Here is a 22,154-nt window from a genome sequence, read left to right as displayed (position 1 = left end):
GTGCGCGGGCGGCTGCCGGCGGGGCCCTGGGGGGGCAGCGCGGGGGCGGCACCCCGGGGCTGAGCCCGCCCGCAGCCCCCGGTGGGCGGGGGGCACCGGGCGACTTGTTGCGGCGGCGGGAGCGCGCACCTCGCCGCCCGTGTGCGGGGCACCGCCTCCGCCCGGGACCGGGACCGGCGCGCCCCGTGCCGTGGGGAGCCCCGAGAGCGCGCCCCCGGCGTGCCCGCGCAGCCTCCGCTGCATTATTCATGGCCCCGAGCGGCGCGGCTCGGGAGGGCACACCGTAGTAGACATGTGGCAGTCGGGTCGGGCCAGCTGAGTGCGGCGGTGTGGGAGAATAATAAGGAATTACTTCATAAACAAGTGCTGTGGAGCATCTGTTGCTGTCTATTGTTTTCGACAAATGCGCGTTTTTAAGAGTCCTTAAGTACTGACCGACGTAATGGGCGCAGCGGCCCTGAATGAGCCTTTGTGCATTGTTTTTTTGAATGGATTAATGTTTGGTACAAGTCGTGGGCATTTGTAATTAACCTTGTCGCTTAAAGTTTAGCGCAGATAAGGGGGTTTAGTTTCAACTTCGTGGAATTCACTTGTCTTTTGTCAGTTTCTTAATCTGGACGCGAAAAAAACCCAACTCTTTGGACTCCTTGCCAACACAACTAATCACTTTAGTTGTAAGGTGCTATTAAGCTGTCTTTTCCAGTCTGTGTAACACCCTAGACAAGTATTTCGTGTTCCTCTTTCTGGTACAGGCTTTTAAAAAGATTCCATTTTTTAAACAGAGTTACAGGAGTGGCGTTTCTGAGTTTTAAGTAGTTCTGTCTCTGTGGCTGGCTCGTGTGAGGCTTCAGACGTATCCCTGCCTGTCACTGTGGTTTGTTTCCACGGGAGATGCCTGTCGCCGTGTCTGCCACGGGAGCTTTTTTGGAGATGCGTGTGCCTGCACAGCCCCTGGCACATGGAGAAGGCTGTGGGGATGTGTTTGTTGCTGTCGGCTCTCGGTGCGGTGGCACAGCGCTGCTGGGCAACGCGTCTTCCCTGGGAAGATGTGGAGTTGGTGTGCAGTAGCATTACGGCTACTGCGATGAAGTTGTTTTTTAATCATTAACGGTGGGACAAGTAGTGACTGTTTATTGGATTATAGGACTTGCCTCTGTTGATCTATTGATTTAGCATTAAGAGGGACTGTGAGAAAAATAAACTGCGAGTCAGTGCAGTGTTCCCAGATAAGCAGCCTCCCAGCAAATGGCAATTGCAAGGCAGTGGCGTATTTCCAAGCTTTGTACTGAAGTGACACAGTTGGTCTATTAGTTGGGAAACTGGCGAGCAAAAGCGAAACATCTTTAGAAAACGCATGAAAAAATGACATGGTGTGACATGTCTGGAGCTGTCCAGAGACTTTTCGTTGAGTGCTGACTCATATAAAAGGAGTAAAAGTGTGTGTAGAGATGACAAAAAGAGTTCTGCTCAGACTGTTTCTGCCATTGCAGTAGAGAGCATTGCAGGGCTATGGTAATAGTGTCGCCAGAAGAAGGTTGTGTCGCAGAAAACTGGGTAACGCCGTAAAGAGAGTGAGGCTTTAGATTCACCTACGAGCTGCAGAACCAGGAGGGCAAGACGTGGAGATGTTATAACGTGAGAAGGCAGTTCCTGGCAAAGTTCCTGTAGCCTTTGGCAGGATGGGTGAACGAACGGCCTTTCTTCTTCAGCAGCCTCGCTCTGCTCTTTGAGAAGGATGCCTCTGTCGGCAGAGGTGAAGAGGAAAGTTGTCGAAGGAATTTCGTCTTTCTGTTGGATTTGTTAAGGACGTCAAAGCTCTCCTATCGCCTTATATTGCATTGGAAGTCTGTGGGAGTAGAGGAAAGGGAGGATTTTCAAGTTTGTAAATGTTAACAAAGCTTTATACAAACTCCTGGAGAAAGAGCTGATTGTGGAAATATACTGATCCATTAAAGCAGCACCCGGTGCATCCTGCATGCTCAGCAAGTTTACTGCAGAGCTGAAGGAGCCTAGGTGGACTCTTTCCTTTCAGCACTGAAGAACTGCATTTGTTGGCTAAGTTTACCAATAGGCTAATACTTAGCTGTACTTTGGATTTAAAAAATACTTTTTTCTTTTCTGCTTTAGGTATTTATTAATCACTCTGTGAAGTGAAACCTTCAAGTGATGTAGTACAAAGAAAAAGAAATATGGCATTGTCCCAAAAAGGCAGTTAATAATCTTTACACTAGAGCATTGCAGTTTAAGAACTCTAGCTAGAGTATATGGAGAATGAGTGGCCAGTTCATAGGTTTCCTTTATTTTATGGAGCTAGTTCTAAGTGGCTTAACAGCATCATTCAGAAAACACAGTACTTGACTTTCAGGTGAGATATAACCAAAATTCTGGGTATATGTTCTATTTCTTAACTAACTGTATGTTTAGAGAAAGAATTATTGCACTTGGAAGCAACAGTACTTCCATCAGTTTATATTCATGGTTTCCTTTTTTCATGGAGCATCCAATGTTCATGGTAAGATTGGCCATTCTGTTGTAGGATTCTTCAGAATCTTTGAATTATTTTCCTTTGTGGGTACTTGAAGTTAAGGTTATAAACTCAATAAATATTAAATGTATGTAAATTGGGTAGCACATCTAAAACATAACCATTTATTAATTGGTGAAACTGCAAGTAGTGCACAAATATTCTTTGACTAGTATGAAGTTGCTTTTAGTTGAATACTGTGTTGGCAACTGCAGCTGAAGATCACAGGAAATCCAGTTTAGAAGCAGTACCTCACTCTTCAGAATGTATTTTCCTATAGATACATTGAATACATAAGTTGTACTAGTTCTATTGCAGTTATTTTTCAGAGACAGCAAGCCTATTTTGGGTGTTTGACAGAAGGGAGGGTTGGGGAAATGGTGATTTTAAAAAGGGAAAAATACAACACATAAAAAGAAGTTGATATGTAAAACTTTGCATGTGATGTCTAGCAGTGGTCAGGTCTCAATTTTTGTGTATTAGATGTATGATTCAGGGGTGGGTTGATTTTTTTTTTTTTTCCTCTTTTTGGTGAGATAAATGGCTTGTTTCAGTTCCTGCCCTGGTTTGCTTATATTGCAGACAACTGTGTAGGCGGTCGCTCCGTCCGTCTGAAAAAGATGTATGCAGAAGTCAAGTCTGTGGCAAATGAACCTCTTCATTGGATTGCGGCAAGTGTGTCATTAGGGAGCTGTTGGTGTGAAAGATGATTGCCCTGCAGACATTCACAGACTGCTTTGGAGTAGAGACACATTTTTGTAGAAATTTGAGACCAGTTAATCAGGTCCAATGGCCTGTGAGTTGCCTATTGCTTCCTCCGCAAAGATCTAAAACTTTTAGATACCACAAGAAATGGAATGGGAAAAGACTTGGAAAACAAAACGTATATTAATTTAAAATAAGTTTCTGTTAATTATCAAGTGAGTTTTGTTGCTGTGGATAAAGCTCTGTGGTCCCTGGCATCTCCCTGTATTTAGGGAAATAGATGGCAAACCTCTTGCTCAAGCTTAGGAGGGATGCTGCTGGAGGGACTGCTTTTGAGAGAGGGTCCTAAGCTGTCAGATAGGGATCCTACTTTTGAGTGTTGCTTCACTAGCAGCCAAGCATCCTCTAGAGCTTTCTGCCTGCTGTCCCATCCTCGCCTGACCTCAGACCCATGGCTGTGTGTATGAATGTTTCTTTTCAAAACAGCTGCTGCATAAATTATTTGACAGAATTTTGGCATCAGGCATTTTATCCACCATCATTTTCTGAAGAAAGCTTTCATTGTCATCTTTCAACAATTGCTTTATTTGTTGCTTTCTGTGCCATAACTAGAAACATGGATGATACTGATTTAAAAATCTCAACTGCCTTATAGTGAAACGAATTGAAATCACAGCTTTTCATTTCAGGAGAGTTCTTGATGTTCTGGATGACTTTTATATCCATTTGTGATGTGGAGCCTGCTGATACTTTTGTTGTTTTGGTCCAGAGTCCAGATTACTGCATATGCTCCTGAGGGTCCTGAGGGTTGCAGCAGTAGGAACTCTGCAAGGTCACATCCCTTTTAATCCTGACTTGGAGGAGGGACCCTTAGGGTTTTAAATGCTGAGATGATGAGCCTTTATGCCTAGAAGGTCACAAGCTGGTTTCAGAATGCAGGAATCAAAAGGAATATCATTCCCAATCCCAGTTGACTGGGGTCTTTTTTGGTGTTGGTTCCCCCCCACTATTTGCAATGCCACTTCCCATGAGTGTTAAGATGAAAGTAAGTATAAGTAATTAGTTGCTTCAAAGTTAAAAGTTTTGCATCTGCTAGATATAAATTTATCTAAACTGGCATTAGCAGCAAAAGTGAACTGCCACTCCAGTAATAACAGTGGAGATACACAATATTTTGCCTGCCTGCAATTTTTGATTTCTTTTGGCCCAATGTTTCCCTCCTATTTATTTTAATGTTAACTGGTGCAAATAATTGGGAAAGATAGGGTGATTTTCAGGTTTTATTCAGTGCTTATTTGGTGTCAGTGTCAGTTTTAAGATCTGTGAACTTCTTGAATTATATATACATATAGTAGCTATAATGTGTTTGTGTGAATGTACTGTTTCAAAATTGGACAAGGTTTTGAATATGAAGGCATATTCAGGCTGACACAGGCTGTTCTTTGTATTATATTCAAGATGAAAACAATGGAAATAAGTTCAGCATAGTTGGATATAAATTTTTATTTGGCTAGATTTTTTTTTAAGAAATCAAAGCACTTTTTTTACTTTAGTAAAAGAAATTATGAGCAAACACTTCTACAGAAGAATACATGGGACACTGTTTGTTTTGCATAGATTTTTTTCTTTTCTGTTGCTCATTTGCTGTGGTAATGTCTCAGGCCCGTGAGATCTGTGGGACTGACAGTGAGACTTCGTTTTTATTTGGTTTTATACATAAGAGGATTCTTGCTTCTTGCTGATAACTTTGTCCTCTTGCATGTGAAAACGTCTCCTAGTTGTGGTTTGATGACATAGGATTAACCTGTAGAACTCTGTAGTCATGTTTTTGATTTTTAAAGTTACCATAAGATTTTAAACTAAGTTTTCAAATAAATAATTTATGGTTTGTTGATAGTATTATAACAAAATGCTTCAGTAAATCCCAAAGCAAAAATCTGGGACATGTTTATGAATGAATTTGTAGTGATAAAATGTATAAGGGTATGACAGTAATTGTAGAAATTGCTAGACGTGTTGTCTCTTAAAAAGACCTCAGAAAGGAATCATTTGCTAACACAGATCTTGGTCCTGTGCCATGTGCTGTCTTTGCTCTCCTGGAGACTGGACTCCCTTTATCAGTCATTTTACCATACCCCTTCTTTTCAGTGCTGTGTAACGAAAGGCACCGGGACGTGGCTGTGCTACTTTCTGTTCCTTTTGGGACTGTCGAGTTGGCACGCTTACAAAATGGTGGATACGAATCTTTTGCATCGTTAATTAACTGAGTGTAACTCTAGGGCTTCAATCTGCCTTCAGTTTTTCAAGCATTGAGCCTCTGCTGTCAGGGATGACCACAGGGATTACTACAGCTTGGATTTCTGCTAACTGTTAACAAATATCAGAGCAGAACTTGCTTTGGTTTCTGTTATTCTCTTGAATTTTTCAAAGGCATACATTAGGGAAAGAAGGGGGAAGAGGAGGCAGTCTCCTCTCTGAAAGGGAAACATGCTGTTGAATTTTTATCAAAAGCCAATTTTTTTTTTCTTCTCCAGGAAGCTTTTGTGATTAAAAGTGGGGAAGAGGAATAGAGAAAAAATGTATTAATGATGTTCAAGAATGTATTCAACAGTATGTTAGAACAGTAGTCTTACTGCTGATGTCCAGGTGTTAGAGGAATGACTCGTCAGTAGAATTGTCTTGTTAAGGTTTATGGTTTGACACTCTTCAGCCATCTCAGACCCAGGGGAAAGTTAGCAAATTTGGGAAGAGAGATGTTCCATTGATAGCAGGCACAGGGAATGCAGAATTCAGGAGCCACAAGGACATTTGGCTGAACTCCCAAGATAAGGAAGAAACAAACAAAGCCAACTCAGCAACTGTGTTGAATCAGGTCCAAGTGGAGAAAAGGTGATTCTGGCAGGGGGAGACTGTGACCACAGCTCAGGGCTCACTGACTCCCTAAGCCAGAGAGGAGTGGCTGAGCATGTGACGGGAGAAGGGAGAGAATCACTGAACCAGGAGAAGGTAGAGTGTTGATCAAGAAGACTGCCATGTAACCTGTAGCAAATAAACTGTGATTTCTTTGTTTGCTGAAATGTCTGAAAGGTGTGAAGTTTGGAAGATTGGGGTGCCAGCTTTTGGTGGGCTCCCACCCAGCTCTCTGCTCTATGCACATCAGAATGAAGAAATGGGAATGCTCAGTGCATAAATTGGCACTGCGTATCAGGCAGCAAGCCTGCATTTGGGACATGACTGATTCTATCCAGTTCTCCAGAGTATCTTCTGTAATTTAAAAAATCGGCTGGAATGTAATTGTCTGTATGCTAGACACAGAGTATTTTTGAGTTGGGCTGGATTATTTATAATGAATGTAACTTCAAAATAGTGTTTTAACGTTTTTAGGACAATTCTTGTTTAAACATAGTTTTGTTCCATATGTGAATTATGCCATTAGATGTCTCTTTCTGTAATCTTTAGTATTAATATTTGTTTTCTTTACCAGCCAACAAAATTTATGCTTCTTAAATTCTGTTTTCATCCTTTATCTGCATTTTTAGTCCCTTTTCATATCTCTACAGATTAGAAGAAGAAATACAAAGTGATAGTGCACCTTAAATTACTAGGCAAATGTTTCTAATATTTACTGTATTTTTATTGCCAAGAAGCAAGGAAAATTTCTTCTGTAATTTTTATATAAGAATACTTTACTTCTTTGTTTTTCTTTATGACTGAAAGATCAGTTATACAAAAGCTTGTTTTTGATAACTGGATTGCTCTCAAGTATTTTGTTTTTCTCTTTTAAGCACTTCTGAAGATTTTATCCATCTGTTGCAGCTGTGAAGTTATAATACTGAAATATCAGATTATTCTGACTAGTATGTCATGCTCATTTTTCTTAGTATAATTCCAGTTTAGTATTATTTCTGAAGGCAGTGCAGTCTTTGATGCTCCTGCCAACCAGCATCAGTGTGATTTGTGGCAGTCATTACTGTAAGTTGTGCAGGAAGGTGACTAGCTGCTTGCTCTGAGTTAGAGGGAATTGAAAAGGAGGTAGGGTGATATCTACCAATAATGTTGCAGGTGTATTTTTTCAAGGCATAAAAACTTTTTTGGAACAGAAAACAATAGTGAATGCTTTCATCACCACATAGATGTAACTTAGACCATTCTGCTTGAAAAGAAAAAAATCTCAGTTATTTTAAGCACAGCAGAATTTCTTCCTTTTTTTTTTTTTTTTTTTTTTTTTTTTTTTTTTTTTTTTACTGTGTTGGTGTACTTGCATTTCTTTTCATTTGGGAAAAATTACTGTCATTCATTTGCTGGGAGAAACAAATGCCTTTATAGCCAGGATATAAAAGTTTTGATGCTTTAAAATTATTAGAGCATATCTTTTGTATTTATTATGTTTCTTGTAAATAGTGTTAGAGTTTTAATAGTAGATGACATATGATAACAAAACCTTTAAAAGAATTTGTAGCACTTGGGGAACTGTCATCTCTTTATTTTAACATTACTACATAAATGTTCTACAGAAACTTGAAAGGATGTTACTACTCAGAGACCTGTAGATTCTGGCACTGCCTAAATTAGTTGCCCTTTTTATATATCATCTACTTAGTAGTGTATTTTGTACATGTAGAGCTTGCTTACTTGTTTTAGTATTTGTGCTATTTACTGTGACTAAGTTTTGAGTAATTTAAAAACAACTCTTTAAATTTTGTTTTTGGCAGAAAGGGGGCAGACAGTTTTTGGAAGATTTAAGTGGACAGGAGACTACAGAAAAGAAGAAAAATGCCGAAACCAGTAAGTAGCAGGTTTATATTAATCTAAAAACTAGGAAGGTTTTTACATTTTAGAGGGATAATCTTATAACTGTTCTAATTATTTTGACACTGCCCTTTCTAGATTTCCTAAGATTTCATCGTGTACAGTTGAAGTTGAGACAGTATAGTACTAACATGTGGGAAAAATGGTCAAGAGAGCTTGGTACTGCAAGTTGCACGTAGGGTGATTGGAAATGGGAGCAGTACTTGGAGCCCATTTGGCTGACAGGGGGAATGACTTTTCAGGAATTGTTGATTTTGAGATGAGCTGACTTACAGTAGTTAATGGAGGCAGAATTTGAGCCTGACTCAGTGAAAGGGTTTGCTACAGGATTTGGCAGGGGAAGACAGAACCTGTGTAAAGTGTCTGCCCTAGGTTAAATAGTAGTTTTACCATGGTAGAGGGTATCACACAGAAAATAAGTTTTGAAGGGAGGAGATAAGCCATGTTTGTGATCTCTTGTTCCTCTCACTTCAGCTAAGATAAAGGGTTCATCCGCTTTCTACCCAGGGGAAGAAGAGATCTCCAACTTCTGTTTTGATAGTAATTCTAGGAGTCTTTGAGGAGATAATTATTCAGTAGGTTGATTCTTTTTCTGTTAATGTTATATTGCTAGCTTAGGATTTCATCTGCCATGTGTTAAATGACTTCTGCTTGTCTCCTCCACTTGTATCCAGTGATCAAAGCATTCAGAAAGGGAACTGAATTGTCAGATTATTTCTACTCAACTCTCTTGGTTTATGTAATAGCCTTTGGGCTCTCTTTGTTTTCTGATGTTTCATCTTGGTAGCAGATTAGGGGCAGGGCAGGTTTGTTGCTAAGAATAAATGTGTCCATGTGCATGTGTGTACACACATACAGCCCGATACATAGATAAATAAAAGATTTTTGCAATTAGTGAGAAATGACCCCTGTACATAATCTGTGTTGTGTCCCAGTATTTAGAACTGGTACAGCTCAATGAGTAATGTGAGCATGGGACTAAGGGCTTGAAGTTCTGTTCTGAGCTTTGCAGTTGGTCTGATGACCAGCTGGCCATACCTTGTTTCTGTAATTTATTCTTTTCTTGCCAGTGGACCTTGGCACTTTCTCCAGCTGGAAGTAGCTGTCTGTATCCTGCTTATTGGTGACACAACGCTGCACTGTGTAGGGCAGGACAATGAATTAGCAGCATACTGTTTTCTGACCTGTTTGAGTGCTGGCTTGTGAGAATTGAGTACTGCCTTTGATGGAGCTTCTCAGCTGGAAAACCCTGTGAGCTCGTGTGGTTTCTGAGGCCTTCAGCTTCACCTTCAGCTGGTGAGCCATGGAGCCACAGAGGTGGTGACTAGAAAAAAAAAGCCTGGGTGAGGTAACTTCTTTTTAAATTTTGGAATTGGAACCATGAAATTTAGGCAGGCAGAGTTCTCTCTATTTTAAGAACCAGAGAAAACTGAAGGAAATAAGAATTTTGGGGTTGTTCACAAGGAGAGCAGTATCCTTAGAACTGAGATTGCAGTGGTGCTAGAAGAGCGCACAGTCCACACTGATAATGGATATTAGCTACCAGATCTTGGCAAAGAAGCTGGCCTTGTGCCAAAGATATATTTTTTTTCTTTTATAAGGGACTTTTTATAAAGAGTTCTTGTGTCTCTTGATGATGCGGGTGCATGTGAAATCCTAGAAGGAAGCCAAAGGAAAGGAGCCATTTTAAATGAAATTAAATTGATTACATTTCTCAGTGTCTTCCTGTAAGCTTCAGGTTGCTGTAATTATAGTTGGTAATCAGTGAATGAAGAAGTAGCACATTTGATGAAGGTTAAGCAGTATTACCTATAAAAAAATCAAACCTCAGATTTTGCTCTGGTTGCTTCTTAAATGATAGATGGCTTTGGAGCTCTTTTCCTCCCCCCTCCCCTGTTTTTGTTTTTTTTTTTTTTTTTTCCCCTCCTTCTTTCTTCTTTGGAGACTGTAAGAGCCCAGCCATGGTTATGTTTAATGAATCCGCAGCTGCTCTTCAAAGAGTCTTGCTGTTCTGCTCAGATTTGATAGTACTGCACAGTAGGAGGTCTCTTGCTGTGGATATTTCCTGGAGATTTTGGGAGTTGTCTTTATGGACAATCCACAGTAACCACATGTACATCTAGTCCAGAAACTATTTGTGCTTTAACTCCTTGTTGCTTATTTTTGACAGATGTTGCAATAAGACAGACAGTGTTCTGTAGCTTCATTGCTGGAAATCATTTAACCTGTGAACTAACGAAATAATCATGGGTAAGAGCTAAGAATACCCAGTTAACATAAGTGGTGAAATTTTTGACAGTGTTATTTTATCTCTTTTCTGGATTACTGTGACCTATTTAGGTTTTCTTTTTTCGGACTGCTGTAATGATCCAATTGATAGTTTTCAGAAAAGTCTGGTAGTCTTGTAAATATGTAAACCTGTGCAGTGCAACTATAAATTCTTCATGTGTTTCTGGGATGTTTTTTTTTTTTTTTTTTGAGAAAATAGCAAATAAATAAGCCGCAGATCAATTTAAATGAAATCAGTACCCACTGAACCACAGAAAAGGCAATTAAATGGATTTTAGGGGTTTTTTTTGGTTTTGGTTTCACATTGAAAAGTTGTGTGGTAATCCAGACAAAATTAAGTAAATGAAGGCCAGTAGAAAGTGCTGTATTGGATTTTTATGGCAAATATCTTTCATTTTTCCTGGAAGTCTCAGCCTGAAATAAATTTCATGCCACTGTGAATGATTCTTATACATGGTAGAAAAAGGTCATGTTTTGGATTTTTTTTTTTCTTAGAGGCTGGTAGGTTAAATGGCTTCAGTGAACAGGCTGTTTAAAAAGGGTAAAAACAACTTTAGTGTATTGTCCTGAGATATTAAGGTAATATGGGTCTGAAAAATACACATAATTGAAATATTTTCTTTTTATTGCTTCAGTAAGAAAGTCCATTCCTCATTCACTTTGGATGGGTTTGTGACCAAGTGGCTTTCCAGTTTTTCAATCTGTTACTCAGCATCCACTCTACTCTTAAACCCAAATAACTTGTTTCTGAAAGACTTACTATTCTCATTTCTACCTAGCAGTGTGAATTTTAGCTTCAGTTAGCAAGCTGTGATCCATCTGAAGGAAACTGATGACTTCTTTGTTTAATAACATCTTTGCTGCTGTAATCAAAATTTGAGCTGGTGCAAGTGCTGTTCTCAGTATGTTTAGTTCTCAGCTTGCTGAAGAGCAGAGTATTTGTTGACTCTTATTTTCAGTGCTTTCTTCCTAAAAGAATGGATACAGAATGTTTCTCAGCTGTATGGCATTCTCACAGATCTGCACTGAAAATAGAAACATAGAAGCTAAAATTAGACATCATGGGTTACATAACTGTTAATCATTTCATATGCTAAGAAGAATAGATTTAATTGACTGAAATATTGCATTTATAGGGTGTAGAAGGAGTTAAATTATCATCTGGTTTTGGTGGTAATTTGCAGCACTTTTGTATGAGACTGCAAGGCATGAAAGAGAGCAAGCATTACACTGGGGAGTAACAGAGATAGATGTCAAAGTTACTAAGATTAACAAGGATTTATTTTTAGGTCAGTTCAACATTTCATGATACTGTGTGTTCAGAAGGAGTAAATAAATTTTGGATTAATGTGGTTTAAAATTCTAATATTTGCATAATCAAACTAATTTCTGTAAGGTGGTTGAATTGAAGTGTATAAATTTTTTTTACTACACTGGTTGTTACACAGAAAAAATTTGAGTCCATTTAATGCAGTATTTGAATTATGGCTTGAAATTTTGATTTCTTACTGTAATATAGACAACTGATATCAGCTTGGAGGACTGATTTATTTGATTCATCTATTAATAAAATCTCTTAGGCATTATTCTGTAGCTTTCAGTTTCTAATGCTGTTTAATCCATACCTTTTTACCTTATCTTCTTCATAAAGTTTTTTTTTCTTTCATCTCTTCCTATGACTACTTTGACATTGTTATGGAGAGAGTGCTGTATGTATACGTGCAGTCTGTAAAGCAGTGGGACTAATATTGCTTTACTACACTGCTACTCTTAACACAATTTAATATGCAAACTTGAGATAGTAAATGGCTGAACCAGTGTGAGGAAGCTCTTTGAACAAACTTTTTTTGCCCTATGAATTTTCTTATGAATCAGACTGGGTTTTTTGGCTTTTACAAATGACTAATTTGTATTGCATTTATTAAACCAAAGCAAAACCTCTGGAAACCATATCCATGTTATTTTAAATGGCTTTTCTTCTCAGTATTAGTATCTGCTCAGTTTTAGAGTTCATGATGAAAGCTGAAGTGCCATAACTAATATCTGCAAAGGATGGCTGAAGTACAGTAATAGGACGTTTGAGATTATTAAGGGTACAGTCAGGTTTTGTGCATGTTGCATGGACTGTGTCTGTTTGAGGAGGGTTTCAAAGGTTCATGTGGTGGCTGTATAATATTCCCAAAAATTGTGGACGGTTGAAGTTAGGTACTGCAAGAAAATGTAGAAATACTTTTTCAAGTCCTTAAAGGCAAAAAAATGCAATAAAATACAATTCCCTTATGAAGTGCATACTTTTATTAAGTTCACATCGATGTTTGTTGTTCCAGATATGTTCATTGACTGTACTCTTTATTGGTTTTGATAAATTATTTAATAGATAATTTGCTGTAGAATATTTTTCTATAAATACTATCTTGTGAGCTGTGGCAAATATCCTCACAACCCATTAGCAACGTTTGTTTTCAAAACATCAGTTGCACCCTTGGCAAGGAATAATCAACGCGTAGTTCTTTAGTGTGTGTTCGTCCCTTTCCTCTGGCCGTGTTTAATCATTCTGAAGCAAGTCTGGTAAAATACAGATAAACTCAGCCTGCTGCTGAAGCCAAGGACCTCGACAAGCTCGAGAAAGTGGGACAATGTGAAGCTCCTGAGGTTCAACAAGACCAAGTACAAAGGTGCTGCAGCTTGGCTGGGACATCCCTCAGTGTCAACACAGGCTGGGGATGAGCAGATGTAGAGTAACCTTGCGGGAAGGGCTTGGTGGTGCTGGTGGGTGAGAGGCTGGACATGAGCTGTCAGTGTGCACTCACAGCCCAGAAAGCCAAACGTGTCCTGGGCTCCATCCAAAGCAGTGTGGGCAGCAGGGCCAGGGAGGGGATTCTGCCCCTCTGCTCTGCCCTGCTGGGAGCCCACCTGCAGTGCTGCATCAGCTCTGGGCTCCCTGCACAGGGAGGGCAGACATGGTGTTGTTGAAACAGATCTAGAGGAGGATTACAAAAACGGTTCTCAGAATGGAGCATCCCTCCACATGAGGAAAGCCTAAAACAGTTGGGATTGTTCTGCCTGGGAGAAAGGGAGGAGAGCTTATTGTGACCTTTCAGTACTCAAAGGGAGCTTATAAGAAAAGTGGGGACATATTATCAGGGCCTGTTGCAATAGGACAAGGGTAATGGTTTTGAACTAAAAGGATATAGATTCAAACTACATATAAGTAAGAAAATTTTTGTGATGCAGGTGGTGAAACTCTTAACAATTGCCCAGAGAGATGGTAGACACCCCATCCTTAGAAATGTTCAAGGTCAGGCTGGATGGGTCTCTGGACAGCCTGATGTAGGGAAAGGTGTCTGTGCTCATTGCAGGGAGGGGTTGACTAGATGACCTTTAAAGGTCCCTTCCAAGCCCAACTATTCTGTGATTCTATTTATTATGCAAATTTGTGATAGTGATTGGCTGAACATGTGTGAAGAAGAGAGCTGTCAGATTCTGTTACAAAGATGGGGGTCCTGCTGAGAGCAAGTTTGAAAAGCAGGCGCTGAATGGACCTTGTGCTATATGTAGTGGTAGCCTTCCAATACTTGCCACAGGAAACCCTTATGCATTTCTCTTGTCACCATTGCAAGAGCTCCTTCCTGTTTTCGTATTTGTGTGGTAAAGTTGGTTCAGATTAGTGTCTGTCCTTGTAATTTGTGGTTCAGATAATTTCCCCCATGGCCAGTGTTACCTAAAGAGAATTGCTTCAAAGTAGCTGGATACCCAGCAGAGGTTACACGGGTGACAGACCATTGCTGAAGTTCCTGGACCTTCTATTTCTGCCTGTGTTTTCTTAATTCCCTGCCCTGTTTATGATATGGAAACTTTCCCTATGAATTTTGTTAATGTAGTTTGGTAGCTTTATTTTAGACAATGCAACTGGTACCAAAGGTTTAATTTTTGTTGAGAGGGTGCCCTGTGATCAAGATTTGAATTAGATAAGTAGACCTTTGGTGCTCTTTAGGTTTTGACAAAAGTAACTTTCTTATGTTCCATGCCCAGAAATACTTAAAGGTGTGAAACAATGTTACAAGTTTGTAGAAGCCTGGTATTTGTCTGGCAAAAATCATACTCAGTCCAAATTCCTTTAGAAAGAAAATGAACTGTAGTGTAAACTTTGTCTCTTCTTAAATCATTCATATCACAAAAGGTAACATTTTACATTGCCATCATTTAATTTGCAACTTTCTTATTAGAAAATGTGTAAATATTGATTAGCAGCTGAGTGAGCTGTTAATTGGAAGTTCAAAGATAAGCAGAAATGCTACAGGCTTAAGCAGTTACTGCAATGTGTTTAAGTGGCCAGGTACTCTTAATGTCTGTTTGTAGCTGTTGCAGGTGTAGAAGCTCTGTATGCTTAGAGCACTCAGATTTTTTTGAGCAGTAGCATCCAGAAGCAGGCAGAATTTAGAGCTGTATTGAATTTGTATTACAGCTATTACTTTACTGTTTGGATATTCTAGTTCTTGTGAAGAACATTTGTTGTAAGGATATTTATATTAGAAGTTTCTGCTGCCTGTTGCTGTGATTCGTTTTGAACTTGCTGTGCTTTGTAGATCTTCTGTGATGCTTCTTGTTTTGGCAGTGGTGGTGTTATATAACTGAACACTTTGGCATTTAATAAATTATTTTTTGGCCTTATTCTTTGTAACTTGCTTACTTGTGACTGCCCTAAAGAAGGCTTAATTTTTTAAATAGAAAAAACTGTTTCAAAAAATTATGGGTTTGTAATTAAGGGGCAATCCCTCATGCTACCATTTAAAATTAGTTATTTTGTTAGAGGAATTATGTTCTCTAAGGGTTGGTTTCTTTTTTTTTTTTTTTTTTTTTTTTTCTTCTTCTCTTGAAATGGACAGACTGAGAGAATCTACAGAAAACATCTTTTCACTTCTTCCTGAAATACACCCTCTGTTTTTAGGAGGGTTTTTTTTGCAATTAAAAAAAAATCTTTTACTCCATAGTCTTCAACTCTTGTTCTTTATCAGTGTTTGCATACACAGTAAATTTGGCTAAGCCCCCTCTATCATTCTTATTTGCAAGTCTATAACCAGAGGTCCTCAGGATCCTGCTGTTCTTGTCTTGTATATCCCCCTCTGTTTACCTTGACACCAAAGGGAACAATGATCAAGCTTCACCTGTTGCATGAGGATAAACTGCTCTGCAGTTTTCTTTTCCTCACCTTAGATCTTGCTTCCATGTTTTGTCTTGTCTTCTTTTCCAGACAAACACTTCTCAAAGTATTCCACCTGGTGGCAAAATTAGGGAAATTGTAAATGGAAATGGTTCTCACATGCATAGATCAAGTAGTGTAAGAACATGTATTACAAGTCATAATCTATTCCTGTTCCCCTTTTTTACCGTGGAGGGAAACTGGAATATATCTGTGTGAGTTTGGGGTTTTTTTTGCATTTATAGGAAGGTGTATTTGCCCTTTAACACTTTATATTCCTGTGCACTAAAGATGAATAAAATGTGATACCCTGGCAGTAGGAGTGGAGGACCCTTCTAACACTGAGGTGACAGTGCTGTGCATTTAATACTTTGTTTTGTTCCATGAAAATTCTCACTTCTGTATGTACCAGCTGAAGAGGAATTGGAAAAGACTCTTACACTTTCCAAGTAAGGCTTCCAATTATCTCCTGCAGTATTTGACTTCTTGTTTTATGCCAAATAAACCCAGTGATTGTCAGGAGTCATCTGGAAAGTGGTCTTTCCTTTCAGGAGAAGGAGGCTCATTAAATGGTGGTGATTTTTTAGTCTTGTGGTAGGGGAGTTGAAGGAGGTTGGCACTAAGGAGAGCTACCTTCCGTAGCTTTTCTTTCCATTGATGAAAACCTGCTTCTAGTCTGTCTGGAGATGTACAAGCTCTAGTCCTAAGTACTTTAACCACCAAACTGCTTGATTTTAGGAATGGCAAACAGGAGGCTGCTTGTTTTTTATATTGCTAGGCATAAATACCTTTAAATGATATATGTGTGACCAAGACATTTTGCATGCATTTGAGAAGCCCTCTGAAAGATAGTGCCCAGCAGCTGAATGTCCCAATGTTCTTCAGCTGTTCAGTAGTGATGTCACTTTCCCATTAAATTAATTTTGAGCTTTGTTCTCTAATTTAACCTTCTAACCTACTGGTAAAAACTATCCTGATTATGCTTTTACACTAAATAAAGATGAGATTTTTTTCAGATTCAAATTTTCTGTTTTTCTTACTGCTATATTCTGTGTTTTCACAAGATCATTAAAATTGTTGAACTTACTGTTTCTTACAGGCTAATCACAGGATACAGAAGTATTACACTGTTACAATAACATTTAAATATTTCCTTATGTTCTGTAGATCAATGTCAGAGTAACCACAATGGATGCAGAGTTGGAATTTGCCATCCAGCCCAATACAACAGGCAAGCAGCTCTTTGATCAGGTAATTTACATGTCTCTATGTATATATGAATGCAAGCACATAAGAGTATTGTGGTTATTAAGACATAGTCTGAAAAAGTGGTAGTATTCTCATGTACAGATTATTTTTCTTTAGGTTATCTAAGCTATGCTCTGAGTTAGTGTGAATTTCCTCATTACTTCTCATGGAATGTATTGAATTCAAAGACAGCTCTCTAAATATCTTACCAATGAGGCTTCAGATAAATTGTGTATGGAACTGCTTTGAAATTACTTGTGGTTTTTATGTCTAATAATATTATAGTTGCTACTGCAATATAGTTGTTGGAACTGCATATTTTAGAAACATGTGTGTAACACTTCATTAATGAAAGCCAACACAGTTGCTTTCCAGCAGTAGATGGTGTAAGATGGTTTTTCGCTTTCCAAATGTTAGTTTTAAATACTGTTGTGTTATGAACCAGTCTGGAATTTTATGTTAAAAAAAAAAAGGAAAGGAAAAAAGAATAGTTGAAAATGATGACCTTAATGTGCTTGTGGATTGCAGGCCTATCAGAACTGCACACTCTCACTTGATGGTGTGTATTATACGTCAGTCAGATGGACCAAGTGAATGATTTCTTAAACAGGGTGTTCTTGCACTCATGCAGTGTTAGTCATCCAGAATCATCAGAAACAAATTATTGATCTGTTTGTTGGGTGTTATAGGAAACCTTAAGAATAGAATCTGGTCAGTGTGTTGTGTTGTTTGCCAACAAGATACCAATAATATGTTTTATTATCTAGATATGAATAAATATGTTTTATTATCTAGATCCAAGATGTATGCTTTTATTTAGGGAATGTGGAAATATCTGAAATTACTCTTCAAAGGTAGTTAAGGTAGATCAACAATTATGTCTAGAGGTTGTTATGTCCATTCCACTACAGAGCTTGAAGTATGTAATGATGAGTACTAAGAGAAAGTAACACATCAAAAAGTTCGTTGAGCTTTAGTTGACCTTTTAGAGTTAATAAAATGTCTTATTTTATAAATTGAAAAGAAGATAATGTTGTTTTAATACTGAACTTCTGGATAAATTAAATCACCTTTGCAGTTTTTGTTTGAAATGACTGACTCTTAACACTTACTGCTTGCCCTTTTCTCTGACATCAGTAGCAGTATATCTTCAGCCCCTACAGAGGAATAAACTTCATGACTCTTAAAAAGACTTCTTGAAAAAAGAGTCTGTCTTGCTTTTTGTCTAACCAGCATCATCATCAAATAAAAGTGTGGTATTCTGTGGCATAGAAGAGTCAAGCTGTTACTTGTCTTCTGCCAGCCTTTGCTATCTTCTGCCATGCACCCTTGGGTGGGGTGACATTCTGCTGTGTAATGTCTTGTGCCCAGGTAATCAGGCTCATCCAAATTGGGGCATTCACAAACAGGGAACAAAGATACAGTTCTGAATTTGCTGTCATGCTCTCTTCTTTGTTCCTCGGTTCTCTGTGTGGTGTTTGACATCTCCCCAACTCTTACCTCTGTAGCTTTAAACTGAAAAAAAATTTAGGTTAAGAAAAATCAACCAGAATAGTTGTGTTTGAGAAACATTTTTAGCTTGATCTTGAATTCATGTGAGTTCCACAGTGTAACATCGAGAGCTGAACTGTATTGTGAAACCAGCATGAAATTTTCAGACAAAAAGTTATCTCATTTCTCTATAGAAAGGGAATTGAATGGTGCTGTTACTGGAAGGATTGCCCTTCAGGGTTTATGCAGAAATGGCGAACATGACAAGCATGTTGGTTATTGTTTGCAGAAAATAACTTCTCCATGAATTCAGCTGTTATCTAGTGCTCTCTACACTTTTGGTGAACAACCTTTCAACCTTGTACCAGCCAATGTTCTTTTAAGCTTTTAATTGGCATTTTCTGGAGTTGCTGCTTTGTTTCCCCATTCCAGTATGGTGTGTTCTCATCATCTTCATCTGCTAGCTGACAAGAATTCAGCATTTGAAATCTGTGGCTTTTTCTTTGCTCTTCCATTGTCAAAATCAGTAAACTTCTTATTTATTGCACAAATGTGGGTGGTTGTTGGTTTTTTTTTTGGTTTTTTTTTTAATTACTTGCATTTCAGAAGGTGTTCTAATATGCTTATTATTGGTCTCACTGTCTATCCCTCTCAGTGGTCAGAATAGGCAGGAGGGGATTTGTCCTCCTGTAGTCAACCAGTGAAGCATCTACAGCTTTCCTGGGAGAGGAAGAACCCTGTGAGGGATATGTTTCCACACACTGGTGGTAATCATGGGGGAGTTGTTTTGTTTGCACTGTGCATTGGTAGCTTTTGGTTCACTGTGGCTACCATTAAGAAGGAATGTGAGGGTTGTCTCCTTTATTTTGTGTTGTACCTCACTGTCCTTTCCAGATGTCTCCAAAGTCTCCTTTACCATCTTGTGGAAGGTGACCATATGAAATTCTTGTTAGGTTGCCCTTATGTATGAGTTGTGATTTGCCCAAACATGCATTGTTCAGGTTGCTTTTCTTCTCCAAGTTTTTATTGCCTTTTAATAGTCAAGTTGTAGGGTGTGATGGTGCATAATCTGTTTTAACACATGTGATGAAAACTTGCCTGAAGCTACTTAATAGAAGTTTTGAGCCAGAATCAAACTCCTAAGTTTTTCATTTCTGCTTACTTTTCATATCATGCTACTGCAGTGCAAAAGTTGCATGTTTTCTCTGGTACAAAGTTTCAGAAAGATTGTTTCTCTTTCCTTTGAGCAGAGAGGCAGTGTAGGCAATGCTTTTGACTTATTTGTGAATTCTGCTGGTTTTACTGTTGATTTTGCCAACTTATGTAGCTGTACCCAGGTTGTCTGTATTTAAATCATGTGCATCTCAGGGGCTGTAGTTAATGGGTTGAAAGCAAAATGTTTTGACATGAGCATAAGCACTTGTCTCCTTCTGCCTCACGGGCAGAGCTGTTGAGCATCTGCAGTTCTTTGCAGCTCAGAGAGCTGATAAGGTACAAGGGCTCAGCTGGGACAGCTGTTAAGTAAGGAGCATTCTCAGTCATCTGATAAAGCCATAGGTAGTTTGATCAGCGTTATATAGGAGATCTGTGCCAAAAGAAGCAGCCGGTCTGAAATTCCTGAGTTGGGGCACCGAATTTAATGCTGCTTGGGACCATACTAGTAGCATATATCTGTTCTTAGCATTTCTTATGATGCAAAGTAAATTATGTGGGAATTCTAGAGGAAATAACTGTGCTCACTCAAGGCATCAATCAGGTTGGATCCACAAACATTGTCCGTTTTTTCCTTTGGAGTTTGAGGGTGAAATGATAAAGGAAGAAAAAAGGTGCACACTCAAATTGTTGTTAAGTGATTATGCAAATATGCAAGGCAGCAAAAGTAAGTTTTCATAGTTATCTTATGACATTTTCTAATTTTCAAAATCTTAATTTTGCAACCCGATAGTACTACTTTAAAATGGAGGAGGATCTATGTGTAAAATTCTATTTACTTCACATGCATCTGAATGCTTCCATAAAACAGCCTTCAGTAAAGCAGCTTGGCACCATGGTCCAACCTGAGGACATATGTAAGTACTACCATACATGATCTATGGAGCCAGAGTTTACAGTCATTTAATAATCTTTGCTGGACCTTCGTGATTAATTGCTTATTAAATCCACATGTGCTTTTGCTGTGCAAAAGACTTGTAAAATAATTCACAGTTTCATTGTACTTTGTAGTAAAAGTGCTGCTTTCTGTTGCTTGAGCCTGCTATGTCATGATTTCTGTTGATTCTCTTAATTCTTACATTATAAGAAATAATGAACAATCATTCCATATTTTCCTTCTACATGCCATGCAAGTTTTATAGACCTGTATCATATCTTTCCTTATTTCTGTCAGTAGCCCTAGTTCTTGTCTTAGCTATGCAGAAAGCGTTCCAAGTCACTGATCATTCTTTTCAAGATTTCTGAAACATTTCCAGTGCTGCAGCATCTTTTTTTATAAGTTGATGTGACCTGTCCTTATGTAGAATTAGATTTGTGAATACCATACATGTGTATAGTAATGTAATAGCTTTCTTGCCTTTTAGCTTTACAACTAGAACTTTGTTCACGTAATTTAAGTTGTTGTCTTTTATGTACAGTAATTTGCTTTTATTAAATGTGATCTTTTATTGAGGTTTATCTTTTTACTGTTATTCACAGATCTTTATGGATGGTTTGTTTCAACAGATTTTTGTCACATAAGTTTCATCCTTTTTTGAAGTCCTGAGAGACTTACCTACACTACAATTCTATTATGAAAACAGCTTGGGGTTTTTTTTTCTGTCTTTTTAAGTAGTGTATCCATAAAACAACCTTCCCTCTATTCAAGGACAATTTTTCTTCTTTAGTAGCTTTTGGTGACAGACCTGATCTGAAGGATTACAGGAAGGTCATGTATGTTTAATTGGGTAGATCATCCTTATCCCTTTTATCATTAACTCTTAGAAGATGGCAGAACTATTTGAAGGAGTCAGTTCATCGTCATTACATCATACTTGTCCACCAATATTACTCTTCATTATCGCTTCACCAGTTGTCTTCTGTTGAAGTGTACTCACTTCTCCATAGGCTCCAGGTCACTTCCCAGATGTGCTTTGTAACCTCAGGGTCCTGTTACTACCTTCTGTTCCTCAGGTGCTGATGTACACAGCTGCACGCTCCAGTTGGTAGCTTGGAGTGTTTGAGTTCATTTAAAACTCTGGGGTTCCCTGAACCTGATGTTTTGCTACTATTTTATCTTCTTTTGTTCTTGTAAGACTTGATTGCATTTCATCTTGAAATTATTTATGTAGCTTTATTCAGCTGCACAATACCAGTTAAAAAATGCATTGTAGTGATTACTGATGATTATGGCTCATTCTTTCTTTAGGTGGTGAAAACTGTTGGTCTTCGTGAAGTCTGGTTTTTTGGGCTGCAGTATGTGGACAGCAAAGGCTACTCAACTTGGCTGAAGCTAAATAAAAAGGTAACAATTCCCTCATATTTAGCTAAGTGTACAGTTTGAATATATTTTTTAAGCTTTACTGATTTAATATCTTAAGTGATGTATAGCTGGCTTCAAATTTAGTTGAAAATTTGCTTTTCATATGCTTTAAATGACAAAATAGTGTTGTTAGATTAGTTATAAAGAATATGCAAAGCTGCATCAATATTTAATTTGTGGAGATAGTTTCCAGTACTGCGGAATGCATGCATGCATGCATTAGGAAAACTTGAATTCATATGATTGTCTCATTTTCATGTAGCAAAACATAATAGAATTATTGTTTTACAGTTTGCGTGTGTGTATGGGAAGTATTTGAGCTTCAGGAATTTGTATGCATACAGCTACGAATCTTTAAACAAGGCACAATAATC

The 22,154-nt window shown here is 38.4% G+C and overlaps 1 protein-coding gene across 3 annotated transcripts in view; it reads left to right on the top strand.

Annotated features, from left to right (window-relative positions):
* Window positions 1-22,154, top strand: part of RDX (radixin) — a 35,734-nt gene that overhangs the window by 273 nt on the left and 13,307 nt on the right. For 2 of the 3 annotated variants that reach the window (XM_066313028.1, XM_066313026.1), the window contains exons 2-4: window positions 7,942-8,014; window positions 16,695-16,778; window positions 21,667-21,762. In XM_066313028.1, the coding sequence (XP_066169125.1) occupies window positions 8,003-8,014; window positions 16,695-16,778; window positions 21,667-21,762 (192 nt within the window). In that variant the 5' untranslated portion in view covers window positions 7,942-8,002. The remainder of the gene's footprint in view (window positions 1-7,941; window positions 8,015-16,694; window positions 16,779-21,666; window positions 21,763-22,154) is intronic. The other variant, XM_066313027.1, reaches the window with a different exon arrangement.

Source organism: Sylvia atricapilla, chromosome 2 (genome assembly GCF_009819655.1).
Source record: "Sylvia atricapilla isolate bSylAtr1 chromosome 2, bSylAtr1.pri, whole genome shotgun sequence".
In the NCBI taxonomy this organism is placed as follows: Eukaryota; Metazoa; Chordata; class Aves; order Passeriformes; family Sylviidae; genus Sylvia; species Sylvia atricapilla.
This window is presented reverse-complemented; position numbering and strand designations above follow the sequence as displayed.